The sequence below is a fragment of the Penicillium solitum genome (genome assembly GCF_028829755.1).
Source record: "Penicillium solitum strain IBT 25940 chromosome Unknown utg000004l_segment0_segment0, whole genome shotgun sequence".
NCBI lineage: Eukaryota > Fungi > Ascomycota > Eurotiomycetes > Eurotiales > Aspergillaceae > Penicillium > Penicillium solitum.
Window position 1 is genome coordinate 538,579 of NW_027072124.1, and position 15,782 is coordinate 554,360.

The window sequence follows — 15,782 nt, forward strand, 5'->3', positions numbered from 1 at the left end:
ATGGCCTCCGGCATTATAAACAGTTTAACTTCTCATTCTCAGAGCAAGTCTATCAGAAATGCTTCACTTCCCAAAAGAACTATGGCGGAGTGGGGCAATGCGCTACCGACACGCAAACAAGCCCCATACGAAGATGTCCACTTCGATGCTTCGTTAAAGCCCCGTGCTCACAAAATGAGAGGTAAGGTTTTTTCAATTCTATCTCTCTGATTTCAGTCTAACCAGCACGTCACGATAGAGACATCCTCGGAGTCCAAGATATTGTACCTAAATGTCCGAATGTGAGTTTTCTTCCCCGAACTCCAGGTCAGCAACTTGTTTCAACTGACGTTTGAAGTCTCGATTCTACTGGAGCCGAGCCTTACGATGGCGATGTTTATGTACAAGGTATCTCATGTCGCAGAAATAAGGGTCTTTTGGGGGTCCTTTTGGGGAATTGGGGCTAACTAAACTATAAAGGAGAGCGTATCCGCTACGTCGGAACAGTGCCGGAAGTTGAAAACCTTCGAAATGATGCTAGTGTCATTGTCATACAGGGCAATGGCCGAACCCTCATGTCTGGACTTGGAGATGCCCATACGCATTTGACATGGAATGGATCTGCTTTAGGTATGACTCGTGTCTTCAATTTCAGTGGTCTAGTTTTACCAAGCTAAAACATTAAACAGACAATCTTGGAGAGATTGGTGTCGAAGAGCATACCATCAGCACTGCCCGATCAGCAATGACCTATCTCGATTCAGGGTACACAATGTGAGCGCTCTTCCCGAAACATTTTAACCTGGCCACATCTAATATTTATACTGAAGGTGCTTTGGAGCAGCTTCGGCTAAGGAGAGACTAGATTGTGTGATTCGAGATGCCGTCAACCAGGGAAACATTCCTGGGCCCCGTTACCTTGCAAATGGCAAGGAGATTGCCCGCAGAGGTGGCGAACTCACGGCAGGAATCACTGCTTATGCTGATGGTCAGTCTCATGAATGGCGAATTATAGCAGCACGGTAGCGTAATCTGACAATATTCTTTGAAATCAAGGTCCATTGGAAATGCGAGAAGTTATCCGGAACCACGCTTCTCTAGGCGTGGACCAAATCAAACTTAGCATGTCAGGAGAGGAAGTAAGTGGGTCCATCTTGTGAATTAACCTAACGTCTAACAATGCTTAGATTCTGGAGTCAAGGTCTGCCCAAGATAGTTTCTTTGACGAGACTGAAACCGCAGCTTGTGTCCAGGAAGCGCATCGTCTAGGACTTAGGGTGTGTTCTCACGCCCGAGCTCAAGAGGCCATCGCCCAATGCGTCAAATACGGTGTCGACGTTATATACCACGGCAGCTACATTGATGAAGTGACCATGGATGAGCTAGAAAAGAACAAGAGTCGACATATTGTTGCTCCTGCCCTTAACTGGCTATATGCGACTACGTACGAAGCCGGACCTTTCGGATATTCGTTCGACAAAGCCGAGCAGGACGGTTACAAGAAAGAATTGGATGTTGCCATCAGAGTCTGCAAAGAAATGCATCAGCGAGGAATCACAGTCTTGCCGTTGGTCTTTCTCACTACCGAATGTCTGACATAGTACTAATCAAACTTCTCAGAGGCGGCGATTATGGCTTTGCTTGGACGCCCCATGGAACTTACGCCAGAGACTTGGAACATTTTGTCAAGTTGCTTGACTTCACACCCATGGAAGCGATTCTTGCAGCAACAGCTGGAGTTGCGAAACTCTTCATGCAGGAAAATGAGCTGGGCAAAGTACAGCCAGGCTACTACGCCGACATGATTCTGGTGGATGGTAACCCTCTCAAGGATATCACTATTCTCCAAGACCACGCAAAGCTGAGCGTTATCATGATCAACGGCCGAATCCACAAGGCCTCGCCCAAAGATATTGATTTTGCTAGCGGAACCACAACTGTCGTCGACTCACGGGCGGTGGCGACAAATAATTTGACTAATTATGTCACATATTTAGATGATCAAGGTCGCTCTCGGGTCGGCCATCTGGATTTGCACAGCTCCATGGTCACTCCACTTATGATGATGTCTGGAGCCCCTGTCAACTCCCTCTACCAAGTGATTGAGTTGGAGAATGCCGTTATCGCGTACGGTGATAGCTTCCCGCTTTCTAGCGTGTCTATCCAGGCTCCCATCAGTGATCGTGATATTCTAGCAGTGGGCAAGAATTATGCCAGCCATGCCATTGAGTTTAACCGCAGTGGATATGACTCGAGTGACAATACTGATCAACGTAAGAAGAATCGCCCCGTTCCAGAAAAGTGCAACGTGTTAACTATCTTGTCAGCAACCCATCCAGTAATCTTCAGCAAACGATCGACAAGCATTCTCCCATGTGGCGAGGAAATCTATCCCCATCCGAATTATACCAGCACACTCGACTACGAAGGAGAGATTGGCGTAATTATCGGCAAAGCTGGGTTCCAGATTGCAGAGAAAGATGCCATGGACTACGTGTGGGGATACACTATTATAAATGGTAAACAGTCCTTCTAAATATTGATATGTCCAATTATACTTACTATCTGTTGGTAGATTTGACTGCGCGTGAAAAACAGAGGGATCACAAGCAATTCTTCCTCGGAAAATCCCCAGATACTTTCTGTCCCATGGTAAGCCGCATGGTCAGGCAGAATGAGCTTCCTCCATCTGACTGATTTTCTCTAAGGGTCCTATCGCTGTCCCAGCGAGCCAGCTTCCGAAAACGCTCAAGGTACAAACTTTCGTCAATGGAGAGAAGCGCCAGGAAGCAACTACCGATGATTTGATTTTCTCGGTTGCGAATCTTATAAAGACACTGTCTGATGCCCAGACTATCAGGCCTGGCGATATAATCGCTACTGGCACTCCTGCAGGTGTTGGTTTTGGTCATGTCCCGGCCAAATTTCTCAGACCGGGAGACAAGGGTATGCTCGTCTTTTCTCAACCCTACCGTAAATTGTTCTCTGACTAACACATGGGTTATCTTCTGCAGTCGAAGTATCGGTTACTGGGCTTGGGCGTCTTCAAAACACAATTGCAAAGCCATCCGTAGAGAACCCTGTCTCAAAGACTGTCTCCTTGGAGTCCCATCTTTCAAATCTCAATATTGAGAATACTGTAGGTGGAAATGGGCTGACATGTCTTGGGAAAAAGCAGGTCAATGTCCACAAAATTGGTCATGGTCCAAAGATTGCTGTCTTCGTTCATGGACTGGGTGCGTCGAGCGAGTATTTCACGCCCATTATCAAGCGTGGGGATTTTGAGGAACGCTACACTAGTTATGTCTATGACCTTGAAGGACATGGCCTGTCGCCTTCCCATATCGCATCAGTCATGACCATCGACAGCCTCGCGGAGGACCTGGCCAACGTGATTTCCATGACTGAATCCTCCTCGGTCACCTTGTTTGCCCACTCGTTGGGATGTCTCATCGCATTGGCCTTCAGCATTCACAACTCTAACAAGGTCGAAAAATTGATTTTGATGGGACCACCACCTTGTCCCCTGCCAGAAGCTGGAAAGATTACTATGGGCAAGCGTGCCGCTGGTGTCCGAGAGAAAGGGATGATGGCCTCAGGGACTGCAGATGCGGTCAGTAATGCTGGAACCTCCGACGCGACTAAGCTTTACCAGCCTGTTGCATACGCCGCTGTGCGCGCGTCTCTGCTTTCGTCTAACCCGGAGGGCTACGCCAAAGCCTGCACCGCACTTGCCGGCATCACTTCCCCCTTGTCAGTGGAAAGCCTCAAAATGCCCGTTCTTCTCATGACTGGTGATGGGGACAAGACGTCACCTCCAAAGGTTGTGGATGACTTTGCTGGTCGGCTCCCTAATTCTCGCGTCAAGATTCTACGCTGCACTGGCCATTGGCATGTGTTTGAAAATTCGGAAGAGGTCTGTCGCATCATCAGATCGTTCGCTTGACTAGATGATGGATCAGACTCTAGTGACTCAATTTCCCAAATCTCCTCTCAGGACACTGGAGCACTGTCGTTGAACGGCACGCACCATCTAGTTGGCATGGGCGCCCTGAGAAGCCTCCCATATCTTATTGCAATTGTCTTTTGCATCCTTTTGCTCACTGTCTTTATCTATCACTAAATTGTAACATCGCAATTCACTGCATTTTTTCTTGTTTTTTCTTAGGCCAGATGGGACAGAGTTTCAATGACAGCATATTCTGGGAAGTGTCTTAAGAGATTCCCAGTCCTCAATCATTGATGTGTGACGGCGGAATTACGTACCTTAGTGGAATTGAACGGTGGATTGTCGATTGTAAAGCAGTATGATCAAATGAGGGTATCTAGCAATCCAAATACTGGACTGCGCTCGACTCAAGTACCACTCCGCTCATAGATCAGTAGACGAGCAATTACATATTATAATATATACAAGAGAGAAAATGATTCAACAAAGGCATTCATGTCATTTTGCTGATCATAAATACTTCAATGGTTCAGAGCTGACGCGCTCCACCCCAGGGAAATTCTGATGGCAACAACCATTGTTCTGAGGGGATTTCATGAAGAAAGTCTTCCACCTGTGGTAGGAAGTTCCAAGTATCTGCGGTGGCATTGTGATTAGAAGAAGGTGGCGACGTGAAGTGTGCTTGGTCAAACGCCACCTGCTGGAATTCGGACAAGGGGCTTTGTACGAAGCATTCCAAAACGGTCAATACCTTGGCGGAAGTCTGACTAGTTGGCGCCATCTGGCTGAATATGTCCAAGCAGGTCTTGATGGCGGTTCTCATTGCCAGTTTTGTGGTCGCTGAGGTATTTCGTTTGGCCATGAGGACCATGAGAGTCGTTACTGCAAGGAAAGACTGGAATGATCCGAGACCCTTCAGATACCAGTGATATACTTTTAAATTTTTATTTCGAAAGAAACTTTCAAAGTTAGAAAGAATCTTCATCGCAGAGTCATTGCACCGCTGGCGGCTTTCTCGGATGTGTGCCGCGAAGGATTGATCGGAATCGGCGGTTTCGTCGGCGCCGAGATAGGGACGATGCAATAAGAGAAATAGGTGATGTGCGTAACTGCTCACAATATAGAAGTGGGCAACATGGTAGAAGGGCATGTTGGTGACAGTTTCAAAGAGAGACATGTGTTTGCTCAGCTCCATTTCGAGAAGTTGATTAAATTTTTCTGTCAGAGCTCGGGACGGAAGCTGAGTGGAAGAAGAAAGCCGGCATATATCAAAAGCTAGATTGCATAGCCGAAATTTGCAGAGAATATAAGACATTTGAGTCAGTCGGTGCGGGGAAGACTGAGGTGAATCTCTGGTGGAGTCAAGAAGATCCTCATCATCCACGTCGGCAGGTAGAGCAACATCAGTTTGGATATGAATGGGCATAGTGGTGCCAATACAAGTGCTCTGGATTGTGTAGAGCATTAACAAGGCTGCCCAAGAGCGACGGCGCTCTTCTCCTTCAATGATGCTCACATCCAAATTATCGGGGTCGACAGAACATCCAATTCCTATTGCAATATGTAATGTCGTTCCCAGTAATGACCATGTTGGCCCGCCCGCATGGCCGATCGCGTAAATCAGAAGAACTAAGCACTGTAGTGTGCAAAGATTGTTTTGAATCATGAAATTATCCGCTGCCAGGCATCGCATTGCAATTGATCTGTATTGGGCGGCGATATTGCGCACGGAGCAAGCATGTGAAGACTCGGTGCTCAATTCTGCTATCAGGGTGTTCTCGTCTTCCAATGAAGTAACTGCTAGAGAAAAGATGACAAAGATTAGGCCAAGAAATGGCAAAGGAGCCGACTGTGGATCCGTCTTCATCTTTTGATATTTGACCTTGAAGGTAGGTTCATGTAAAATATGCAAGAGAGGAGAGAATACATTCAAGTAAGTCTTAATAAGCTCGTCGCATATCCTTGGGGGTGGTAGAGTATGCAGAAGACTTTGATGAATCTTTGGATCTTGGGCCAAGAAAAAGGAGCCCGGAAATAGATCAGATACTGGTTCCTGCATCATCTCCACCAGGTTTGCATCACCAACTCGATCGAAGGATACATAGCGGACATGATTCGACGGTGATGTCAATAGCCTGCCGGACGGAGGCATCTCAGGGCATGTTTCTTCAGTTCGGGCAGGGGTAATCAGTGTTTCTGCCTCTAGACGTTGCAATGGTGAGTCCAGGGATCCCCGTCTTCGGTCGAGGGAAGCAGACGTGATACTGATATTTTGTTTGAGGAGGTCCAGAAGCTCAGGTATCTGTTTTTTCAAGTCATCATTGGGGGTTGGTGTTTTTGGGATAGATTCCTTTCGGAATCGGCAACTGAATGCATATCCCCTTCGAAGGCAGGTATCACACGGGGCTCGCTCATCCGAGCTCAGGCAGCGAATTTTGCGCCGACGACAGTTTTCACAGCTTATAGGCATCCTTTTTGAAGTTGACGCCATTCTCATTTAAAATGGCTATGTTTCGTCCAGGGGTGCTGTGAATCCGGGGAGAGAACCTATGCGGGGAAATGTGCGGGGATTGTCACTGCCGGGGCGGATCCGCTTTTGTCCGCTCTGGTATGACGAATAGATCCCCGAAGGGGCCTCCGAGATGAGGAATACTAGGATAAATTGCAATCTTTTGTTTCTGTTCCAGTAAAAGACAATAACACAACATGCATTATCAGTGCGGACCTGAATGCGGAGACTCCGCGTTTTGAGCAAACTTAAAGCTTGTTCACTAGGACAGTACTACCTACTATAGAGACAACATCGCTTCTGACTCCAGGTACTCAAATTATTTAAACTAGACCCATTCCCCTTTGCAATATGAGTGAAGACAAGTTTCACTAGTTCTCTTTCGTACAATTCCTCCTATCATTTTTCTTCCCCTCTCACTCATGTCGGACACCATTGATCATAACGATAAGCACACCGCAGATCATCTTGAGCGGCAAAGAACGGCTGGAAACCATTTCGATGATCGATCTCAGCCTGGCTTGCCGGTAATTCATCGAACTTTCGCAAGTCCAGCACCTTTGGGACTGCTCTCCTTCGCAACCGGTGAGGCGTGCTTTACGGATTCAAACTGGGGAGTATAGATAGACTAACAATACCCTTCAGGTATCTTTCTCATTTCTGTTCTTGGCCTTCATGCCCGCTCCATCGATGTTCCAAACATTCTTGTCGGGGTATTAATCTTCTTTGGGGGAATTGGCCAATTTGCGGCTGGTGTAATGGAGTTCATGACCGGCAATACGGTAAGCCAGATAGTGCTGTCACCACATCCTCCTCCTCTGTCGTAGCTGACAGTCCATTTAGTTTGGCGCGACTTTGTTCCCAGCTTATTCGGCATTCAATCTTTCCTATGCTATGATCTATCTCCCAGGGTCAGGCATTATGGCTTCATATACAGACAGCGAGACTGGAGTTGTGGAAGCCCAATTTTACCAAGCACTAGCAATTTACATTTGGGCATGGTTTATCCTTACCGTTCTTTTCTCAATTGCAGCCATACGTTCCTCCTGGATCCTCTTTTTGGATTTGGTAATTTTGAGCGTTTGTCTCTTGCTCCTTGCCTGCGGCAATATGGTGGGCAAAGATGAATTGTTGACCGCGGGTTATTCTTTTGGCTTGGTGGTAGCCTTCTTATCCTGTGAGTCTGCTCTCTCGCTTCTTTTTTGCTCATATTGTTGGCTCCGGGCTAACAACCTTCTAAGACTGGGCCGGATGCGCTGGATTGTGGGCAGGAGACACCACCCCTATCAAACTTCCGACTTTCCGCATGCACGAAAACGTTTGATGGGTACATTGCTGGACAAGGTGAATCTTTTGAGACGGAGAGGAGTAGTCGGTATGGATGAATGACGGGGTATGAAGAGGTTGAAATGATTTTTTGGGCGTAAATTACTTTTTACTTTTTAGGATAGGAATTCTGGCAAAGTATATATGAGATATATAGTATTTCATCCTAAGCCGGTTCATTGCTAAACGGTGGCGAGAAATCCGGTGTCATCGGAGCTTCGGAGATGTCGCGGAGATCTGACCGGAGATGAGTTTCTCCGACATGTCAGACCCAAAGTCACTTTCTCCAACACCCACCTCGCTTCAAAATTCGTATAAGACGATTTTCTACTTTCGGTGTTTCCGAGTCGAGTCTGATTCCCCGCTATTAATTCCGAGAATTTTCTTTTGTTCTCCGCTTGGTATTGTCATGGCCGAAAAGGCTGGGGAGGCCTATGCAGGGGCTGGGGGCGACAGACCTGCCCCCGAAGCTGCTATTGCAACGTGGGACAGCAAATCAAGGCCCCGCATCCACAAGCGGCGCCCTCGGAAGCCTGTAAGTTGTGGCCCTTGTCGACAATCAAAGTTGAAGTGCGATCGGCAGCAGCCTTGTACTGCATGCCAGCGACGAGAATGCGTCGAATTATGTTCTTATAAAGACACCCAGCGTAACGACCAACCCACCAGAGTCGATCGTAGGCCGGCTGCATCATCATCAGCCGGGCAAAGCGCACAGTCGAGAGAATCTCTGCCTCCGACAACTCAGGAGATAAGCGAGCTTCTTGTTACCCCAGGTCCAGCCCCTAGTACGGTTTTTGATTGGGAACGCCGGGATGATACTCATACCCAATGGGAGGCTCTCCTGCAGCGTCCGGTCGACCAAATGGAATCTGTAACCCCGAGTTCAAACGACCTGTTTACTCGCCCAGGGAATATCTCTTTCCCTTTCCCTCTTGGTCCCACGGTGTCACGGGAAGAAATCCTGGCCCTGTTGCCGCCTGCTCATTGCTGTGACTACCTCGTCACAGAATATTTCGTGCGTCTGTCGCCGATGTTCCACATTTTACACGGACCGACATTTCAAAAACATTACAATGCCTTTAGGCAGAACCAATCCCTCGCCGATCTGTCGTGGTTGGCGCTGCTATTTGCAATATGTTCGGCTACCCTGAATACCATGGATAGGGACGATCGCACGCTGGCCGATTTTCTGCTTGATACGCCAGGTTATCGTGATATTAATACGGCAACTTATAGTTTACGAACTGCCTCCATGATATGCCTATCACAGGACCAATTTATGACTCGACATAGTCTGAGCACCCTGGAGGCTCTTTTGTTGCTCATTTACATGATTAGTAACAACGACGGTGCTGAGCGTGCTTGGACCTTGTTAGGTGAGTTTGGCCATCTTACATCTGACCTCAGGCGTATGGGTATTAACGGGTTCTGATATGTTAACAGGTCTAACTCTCAACATTGGGATTGCATTACGATGTAATATCGAACCAGATTCCCCCACACTAGATTGCATCGACACCGAGCGACGACGCCGCTGCTGGGCTGGCATACTGCTGCTTCACACGTACCAAGCTACCTTTTTCCGAGATATCGACATGTCTGCATTACTGAATATCAATGCAACTATGCCGGCCGACGTGAACGATAATGACATCAAGCGAGATGTCATTCTACCGCCCTCGAGTCAACCAACGCAAATGTCTCTCATGAGAATGAAGATTCAAATGTTCCAACTCTCAACCAGGATTTGCCGCCATCTTTCAAGCCCTTCAAAATATGACGAGACTGCCATCAGCCTTTTTGATAGCCAGGTAGCCGCAGAACAACGCCAGTGGGACTCGATATTTCTCCTCGATGGATCGCCCAATATACTAGACTCCTCTAGCTACGCCCACTGGTCCATTCTCCAGTTGTACGCACATCAACTTTACCTTCTACTCCATCGGCCATTTTGCAAGCCCCGTGGACTATACTTCAGATCAACGTCCAGAGCAAAATGCATCGTCTCCGGGACCGCTCTGCTGGATGTCCATCGAGAATTTTGTGAACTTCCCCGCTTGCGAAATCACCGTTGGCTAGTGTCTGGATTAACTAGTTTTTACGCCATTCACGGTGCCATCGCCCTAGCGTCATGTCTGCTCGATGAGCCTGAGACACTGGACTTGTCGCCTTACCGCATCGGGTTTGACGCTGCTGTTGCGCGAATTCTCGATCTCAACGACAAGAGTCCGATCTGCGCTAAGGCCTCTCCTATTCTCAGCCATATCCAGTGAGTTCTCCTTCATCTTTGAACAGCTGGTTCTCCGGTTAGCATCTGACAACGTCGTTTGATTAGAATATTACTATCCACTGACCGGCCTCGGCTCTCGAATCTGGTGGATTGCGACTTCGGAGCCACTTTCGACAACTGGATTGATGGCACCCAATGGTTGAATCCTGACTCCATTGACTGGGTAAGTTCCTCTGCCCCAAGAACTTGCGACGTATTAACTCTAATTTTCTGCCAGAATTTCTGGGATAGTATCCTCAATACTGACGCAGGCTAAAGGCTGCCGGAGATGGATAAGACATCGCTTGTTATTTCACGTCCAACCTTCAGGAAAACACTCCATACTGGAGCAATGTTTGTCATCTGGTTATCCAAAACTGAAGTATGGCTCTACTAATAGCTCAAAATGATTTTTGTACTGTAATGAGTTTCATGTTGTATCAGCACCACAGCGCACGCGTAATTAAGGGGCTTTTTTAGATCAGGCCATTTGGTGGGCCATTTTTTAATGGAGAATGTTCCAAATGCTGGCCCAAAGTTGAACCCCCGTAGTAGGAAATATCATTTTGGATCCAGCGTAACATGTTCTTAGTGCTCAAAGCTCACGGCCCCGGACATTCTGCCTCACGCATACTACGTCTAATCCAACGCAAGACAAATCACAATCGCCAGGCACGAACAAAAGGGCGTACGTATTACGGCAAACATATTCTTTTGAATTATACATGGATCCAGAATTTGACATGCCCGCAGTCACCACCTTTCGATCACCTCCGCGAGAGGGGTTCCTAGAGATCGGCGAGACCGCCTCCGGCCTATGGTTTCGGGGTCAGTATATCCTGTAGGGATGGACGGTAAGTGGGGGTGGAGAGGAATAATAGCTAGCGGGGCAGCCGCGAAGGTTCCGTAGAGGAACCGACAGACGAATATTGTGGTAACGTTCTTAGCGACGGCGATTGGAATGCTGAAAATAGCGAAGAAGAAGACGCCAATGCTTAGTGGATATTTTCGGCCCAGAACCTCCGAAGCTGGGCCAAATAGTAAGGGCCCGATTGCAAAACCTAGAACGTACAGAGCCGTTGCTAAAATCGATACCTCTTTGGATATACCAAACTCGTAGATGAGCTGGCTACTAGCCGGACTTATCACGGACGAGCCGAAGCTAGTTAACTATTACGCAACAAAGGAGAACTGCCTTAATTGCCTAGCATGTCTCCAACCTCCCGACGGCGGACTAGGCTATGGAATTACGCACAACATGGTCTGACCGTAGAAAGCCACTAAAGCCACTAGCACATAAATGCTTGTTTAATCGACGGCTAGCTCCACCTGTACGAAAGGAACTCAGCAAAAAAAGAAATCTCTCCCTCGGGGAATCGAACCCCGGTCTCCCGCGCTTATCGGTATTAATGACAAGCGGAAATCATCACCACTAGACCAAGGAAGATGCGATGGTTGAGTTACTGCTCGACCACTTGGCTGGTTGATGAAAATACAATGTCACTAGATGCATGATAAGGTCTAATTTGTGTCAGAGGAATGAACTTGCGACAATAGAATTATGCTAGTTACTCTCCATCTGTTTTGCTGACTACGTATCATAACTAATAAATCGCCACGCCAGATATTCTAGCTCTTGCGATGCAGAACTAGGCTATAGTCAAGCCGATTTACGGACCCCGTCCGATCATCTATCGAGGTCTTGACGATCACCGGTAGCTTCATGAAGACACTAGGATAATCGGCGCAATGTAACCACCGAATTGCTCGGTCGACAAATCCTGTTCCTATGCCTGATCAATTCGAAGTCCACCTGCTATTGACAGGGATGAAGAAAAGTGACCGAATTCACTGCCCCTCAGTGCAGCTAAATTTGGTTGCCTCGGAGCCCTTTCTTGAAACAGCCGACAAAAATCTTCCACCAACTGAGACGAATCAACTTGGCTCTGGTCTTCAAGGTGGACAAAATAAGCGAAGGATTGTTTCTTTTGGCTTACTCGCGGCTTTTTGGGTCTAGAGGCAAATCATGCAATACTCATGACGAAAATATATATCTCCATATTAGATGTAAATAGAAAATATAGTTATATATTTAACAGGCTACCAACAGAGAAAGAACGACAATCGACGCTGAAGTTGAGTCTTATCCACTCAGGAACACAGCAATAGCACCACACATAAGCCATCATGTCCGTCGATGCGGCTGTCGTTAAAAACGAGGATCAGTATATCCCCACAATTGATCTGCGGGACTACTTCGATGCCTACTCGGAAAAAAAGCGAGCGAAGGTCATTGAGCAGGTGCGGACAGCATGTCTGGAACATGGATTCTTTCAAGTTGAAGGCCATGCTGTGCCGGTAGAGAGCCAGCGGCGAATGTTCGCGGCCTGCAAGGCACCCTTCGACCTCCCGTGGGAGAAAAAGAGGCGGATTTCTCTTTACAAATACTCGTGGTGACGCGGCTACGAGGGACCGGGTGAGCAACAAGCCAACAATCCTCATCATGGTGACCTCGAGCGCGATACTAAAGAGGTCAGGATCATTGATGCTCGATTCTTTTGAAAAATCAGCCAACGATGCATAGGGCTTCTTTGTGGGGAAGGAACTCCCTCTGGACTAGGTGGACTTTGACAAGGGCCCCAACGTGTGGCCTCCCGATCTTGCAGAGAACGATTTCCGCCGGCCAGTAATGGAGTATTATGAAGATGCACGCAAGGTCGGGTTCAAAGTGATGGAGCTTCTTGTTGTCAGCCTAGAACACCCGCCATCGATTCTGAAGGACTTTACTGCAGACGCTGCAATGTAAGACAATACCTATTTTCCCACTACATGGTTTGTATATCACATGGAGTGTAGGTTTCTGAAGCTACTTCGCTATCCGGCACACACATGGACCGATACACGCAAGTTTGGTTCTGGCCAAAAAGAGTAAAAAGGAAAACAAAGAACTGCTGTTGTATGTTTTAGTGTTTACTAGAATTAAGATGACTTAGACTAAGTACATGTAGTATAAGGATTCAAAATATTGTCTCGTAACTAATAAATGTACTTTGTAGCGCGGGGTCATGGCATGACATCAGAGGCTGCCTGGAACTCCTTTAAACTTGGCTTCTCGCACTCCCAAGAGATCTCTCATCAGAAATATATCCAAAATGCACGTGTGGCGCGTTTGTTGAGTTCGCATTGTAGTTCTCAGCTCTCTCTCCCTGCATGATACACTCGCTAACACTATGTAGGGCCACTCCATCGACCACTGAGCGACTACAGAAACTGAGCCGCTCGATCGAACAAATTTGCGAAATAGAAGGTGTCCCAGGCGTTTCTATTGGAGTCCTTGACCATGGGGAAACTTTATGGACCGAAAGCTTCGGCTTCCGCGAAAAATCCAAAACAGCACATCCAGGCGTAAACACCCAATATAGCATCGGACACATCACAATGTCAATGGTAGCTGCTGGTGTTGGAAAACTTGTGGACGATGGAAAGCTTCAGTGGACAACGCTCTTGAGAGAAATAATACCCGAGATTGATCATACTGGTGTCTACTGGGCCCACACAGCCACAATAGCTGATATTCTAGCACATCGCTGCGGGTTGGATGGAGAAATTGCAACTTTACTAGCCGACGGTGGAAATGGCGACACACAACCATGTCTCGAAGAGTTCTTGAAAGCCATCGACCGCATTCCTCACCCACTTCCGCACCGTGAGAGCTGGCGGATGGGTCCGTGGGGATACACAATCGCTGCGCACATAATCGAGCATATATCTAGGCAGTCACTTCACGAATATCTTCAGGATAAAGTATTCCGGCCGCTTGGGATGACCTCTACCACTCTGCGACCATCGTTTGAAGGGAGCAACAATATCGCTGAACCACATGCTTCACTTAGCAACGGGGAGGCTTGTCCATTAGAATTTCAGCCCGATTTTGGGAATACGTTATTCGAAGGTTCACGTGGAGCTTATTCGACCTTGAGTGATCTTCTCATATGGGCCAAGGAAACATTGGCTGCGAGCCAGAATACTGCGGCACCCAACAACACAGTCTTGAAACAAATTCCGCATATAATTAGCAACCATATTGCAATGAAGAATCCATCATTGTTGGAACGATCGTACGGATTTGGCTGGGCGAGAGCACAGCTTCCTGGAATTGTGGGCCTGCTTGGTGGAAACTCAGGACTTTGGGAAATGTCTGAGCAACCTGTATTCGGGGCTGGAAACCAGTCTAGGCTCATGATTTATCACCAAGGTGGAGGACCGGGGTACTCTTCATTCGTTGCTATCTTCCCCGAGACACAGTCAGCCGTGGTAGTCCTCATGAACACCACTGCGGTGAGCGATGCTGCTGACTGGATTGCTCGACTCCTGATTGAGGGCCTCTTCGACTTCACCGACCCCACCGATTATGTGAGGCTCGCAGAAGAAGCTAAAAGACGAATATTTGAACAATTTGCTACACTACACAATAGGTTGGCCGAGGAGCGAATTCAAGGAGCACCGCCATTGCCCCTTAAATGCTACGTCGGCAAGTATGACAATAAGGACTATAAGTACAGGCTAGAAATCACCCTCAGTCCGAAGTCAGAAAGCGACCTTATGATTTCCTTCCGAGGTCTAGACTCAAAGCCCTACCCACTCCGGCACTACCACGACCACGTCTTTGAGTGGAGTATGAGCTTTGATGAAGTTAGGAAGAGTGGGAGATGTGATATTACAGATCCTTCATACTATAAGATTCGCTTCGAAATCTATCCCGACAACCGAGCGTCTCGAATAATTTGGAATATTCACGAAGCATCGGTTCCAGGAGGATTGATCTTTGAGTGGAAGGATGAACGTCTTGCGGAAGCATGGCGTGCAATACATGCCGGTATGAACGACTTCATTTCGAACACGATGCATCGGATTCACTATTGACCAAAGGACAAACTCTTATTTAGACATCGTGACAACCAAGACCTTGATATGAACTAATTGGAAGATTCACATATCCAGTCTCTGGGACTCTCTTGAGCTTGGGTGCTTTTCTTGACATTGAAGATAGTAGGTAACTACCGTGGGGGACAATATATTCCACTCTAGATATCCCATTCGATCCTCGAATGAACTAACCATTATTATGACAGAAGACCGATTTTGAGAGTTTGGAGAATCCCTGGACGTCGTGTGAAGATAGTTTGGGTGTCGGGGTCTGGCTTGTGCGTTCCTAGCCGGGCCAGTTGAAGTGCGCATTAGTTCCATGACTGAGGAGCCAGACTCCCATTTCCTACTACTGCGCGGTAGGTCTCGCGCAGGAATAAAAATATAGTTGTGACGATTACCCCTGCAATGATGACAAGAAGCCAGAAGATACTTCCCCATCCCAGATACTGTGTCAGGATACCTCCCCGAGTTGGCCCAATCGCCGAACCGATAACCGCACTGTCTACTAGTCTTCGTAGGAGATCAAGTCTGGAGATGACGTATTACCCAGTCGCGATAGTGGCTTGCTGTCTTCTTTAACGTAGTGTTATAGATTCTAGGGATCAATTGCATCCATAGTTTATTTACCCAATTCACATGTAACAAATGGTTTATGTTTCATGCTACGTTATCCTAGCTTGCTATTTTAATTTAACAAAATCCCCGGCCTCAATAATTGGCAATGATACTATGGTTTCAACAACTTTCAAGAGATCTATCGGCTCTATTGATTTCAGCTTCTTGGGGGAAGCCTCGTTTGTTTGACCACGTTGTTTTGGTTG

General features: G+C 47.4%; 6 protein-coding genes across 6 annotated transcripts; 5 read left to right on the forward strand and 1 right to left on the reverse strand.

The window, feature by feature from the left end:
• Positions 1-81: 81 nt before the first annotated feature.
• Positions 82-3,925, forward strand: N7455_006190 (uncharacterized protein; the record flags this gene model as incomplete). Its single annotated transcript, XM_040955887.2, has 13 exons — positions 82-181; positions 239-281; positions 338-387; positions 460-609; positions 669-753; positions 810-967; positions 1,036-1,118; positions 1,167-1,546; positions 1,600-2,252; positions 2,307-2,498; positions 2,555-2,631; positions 2,688-2,925; positions 2,994-3,925. 13 exons carry the CDS (start codon positions 82-84, stop codon positions 3,923-3,925), a joined length of 3,141 nt encoding a protein of 1,046 aa, XP_040813712.2.
• Positions 3,926-4,457: 532 nt separating this feature from the next.
• N7455_006191 (Zn(II)2Cys6 transcription factor) lies at positions 4,458-6,398 on the reverse strand (the record flags this gene model as incomplete). The annotated part of the gene is made up of 1 exon (XM_040955761.2): positions 4,458-6,398. One exon carries the CDS (start codon positions 6,396-6,398, stop codon positions 4,458-4,460), a length of 1,941 nt encoding a protein of 646 aa, XP_040813727.2.
• Positions 6,399-6,859: 461 nt separating this feature from the next.
• On the forward strand, positions 6,860-7,761 carry N7455_006192 (acetate uptake transporter family protein; the record flags this gene model as incomplete). Its single annotated transcript, XM_040955734.2, has 4 exons — positions 6,860-7,022; positions 7,083-7,219; positions 7,281-7,614; positions 7,679-7,761. The coding sequence occupies 4 exons, from the start codon at positions 6,860-6,862 to the stop codon at positions 7,759-7,761; spliced, it is 717 nt and encodes a 238-aa protein (XP_040813680.1).
• Positions 7,762-8,172: 411 nt separating this feature from the next.
• On the forward strand, positions 8,173-10,309 carry N7455_006193 (uncharacterized protein; the record flags this gene model as incomplete). Its single annotated transcript, XM_065605297.1, has 4 exons — positions 8,173-9,139; positions 9,207-10,032; positions 10,099-10,216; positions 10,271-10,309. 4 exons carry the CDS (start codon positions 8,173-8,175, stop codon positions 10,307-10,309), a joined length of 1,950 nt encoding a protein of 649 aa, XP_065461151.1.
• A 1,910-nt stretch (positions 10,310-12,219) lies between these two features.
• N7455_006194 (2-oxoglutarate and iron-dependent oxygenase domain-containing protein) lies at positions 12,220-12,489 on the forward strand (the record flags this gene model as incomplete). The annotated part of the gene is made up of 1 exon (XM_065605298.1): positions 12,220-12,489. The coding sequence occupies one exon, from the start codon at positions 12,220-12,222 to the stop codon at positions 12,487-12,489; it is 270 nt and encodes an 89-aa protein (XP_065461152.1).
• Positions 12,490-12,721: 232 nt separating this feature from the next.
• On the forward strand, positions 12,722-15,007 carry N7455_006195 (uncharacterized protein; the record flags this gene model as incomplete). The annotated part of the gene is made up of 3 exons (XM_040955753.2): positions 12,722-12,834; positions 13,269-14,908; positions 14,979-15,007. The coding sequence occupies 3 exons, from the start codon at positions 12,722-12,724 to the stop codon at positions 15,005-15,007; spliced, it is 1,782 nt and encodes a 593-aa protein (XP_040813683.2).
• Positions 15,008-15,782: the final 775 nt, after the last annotated feature.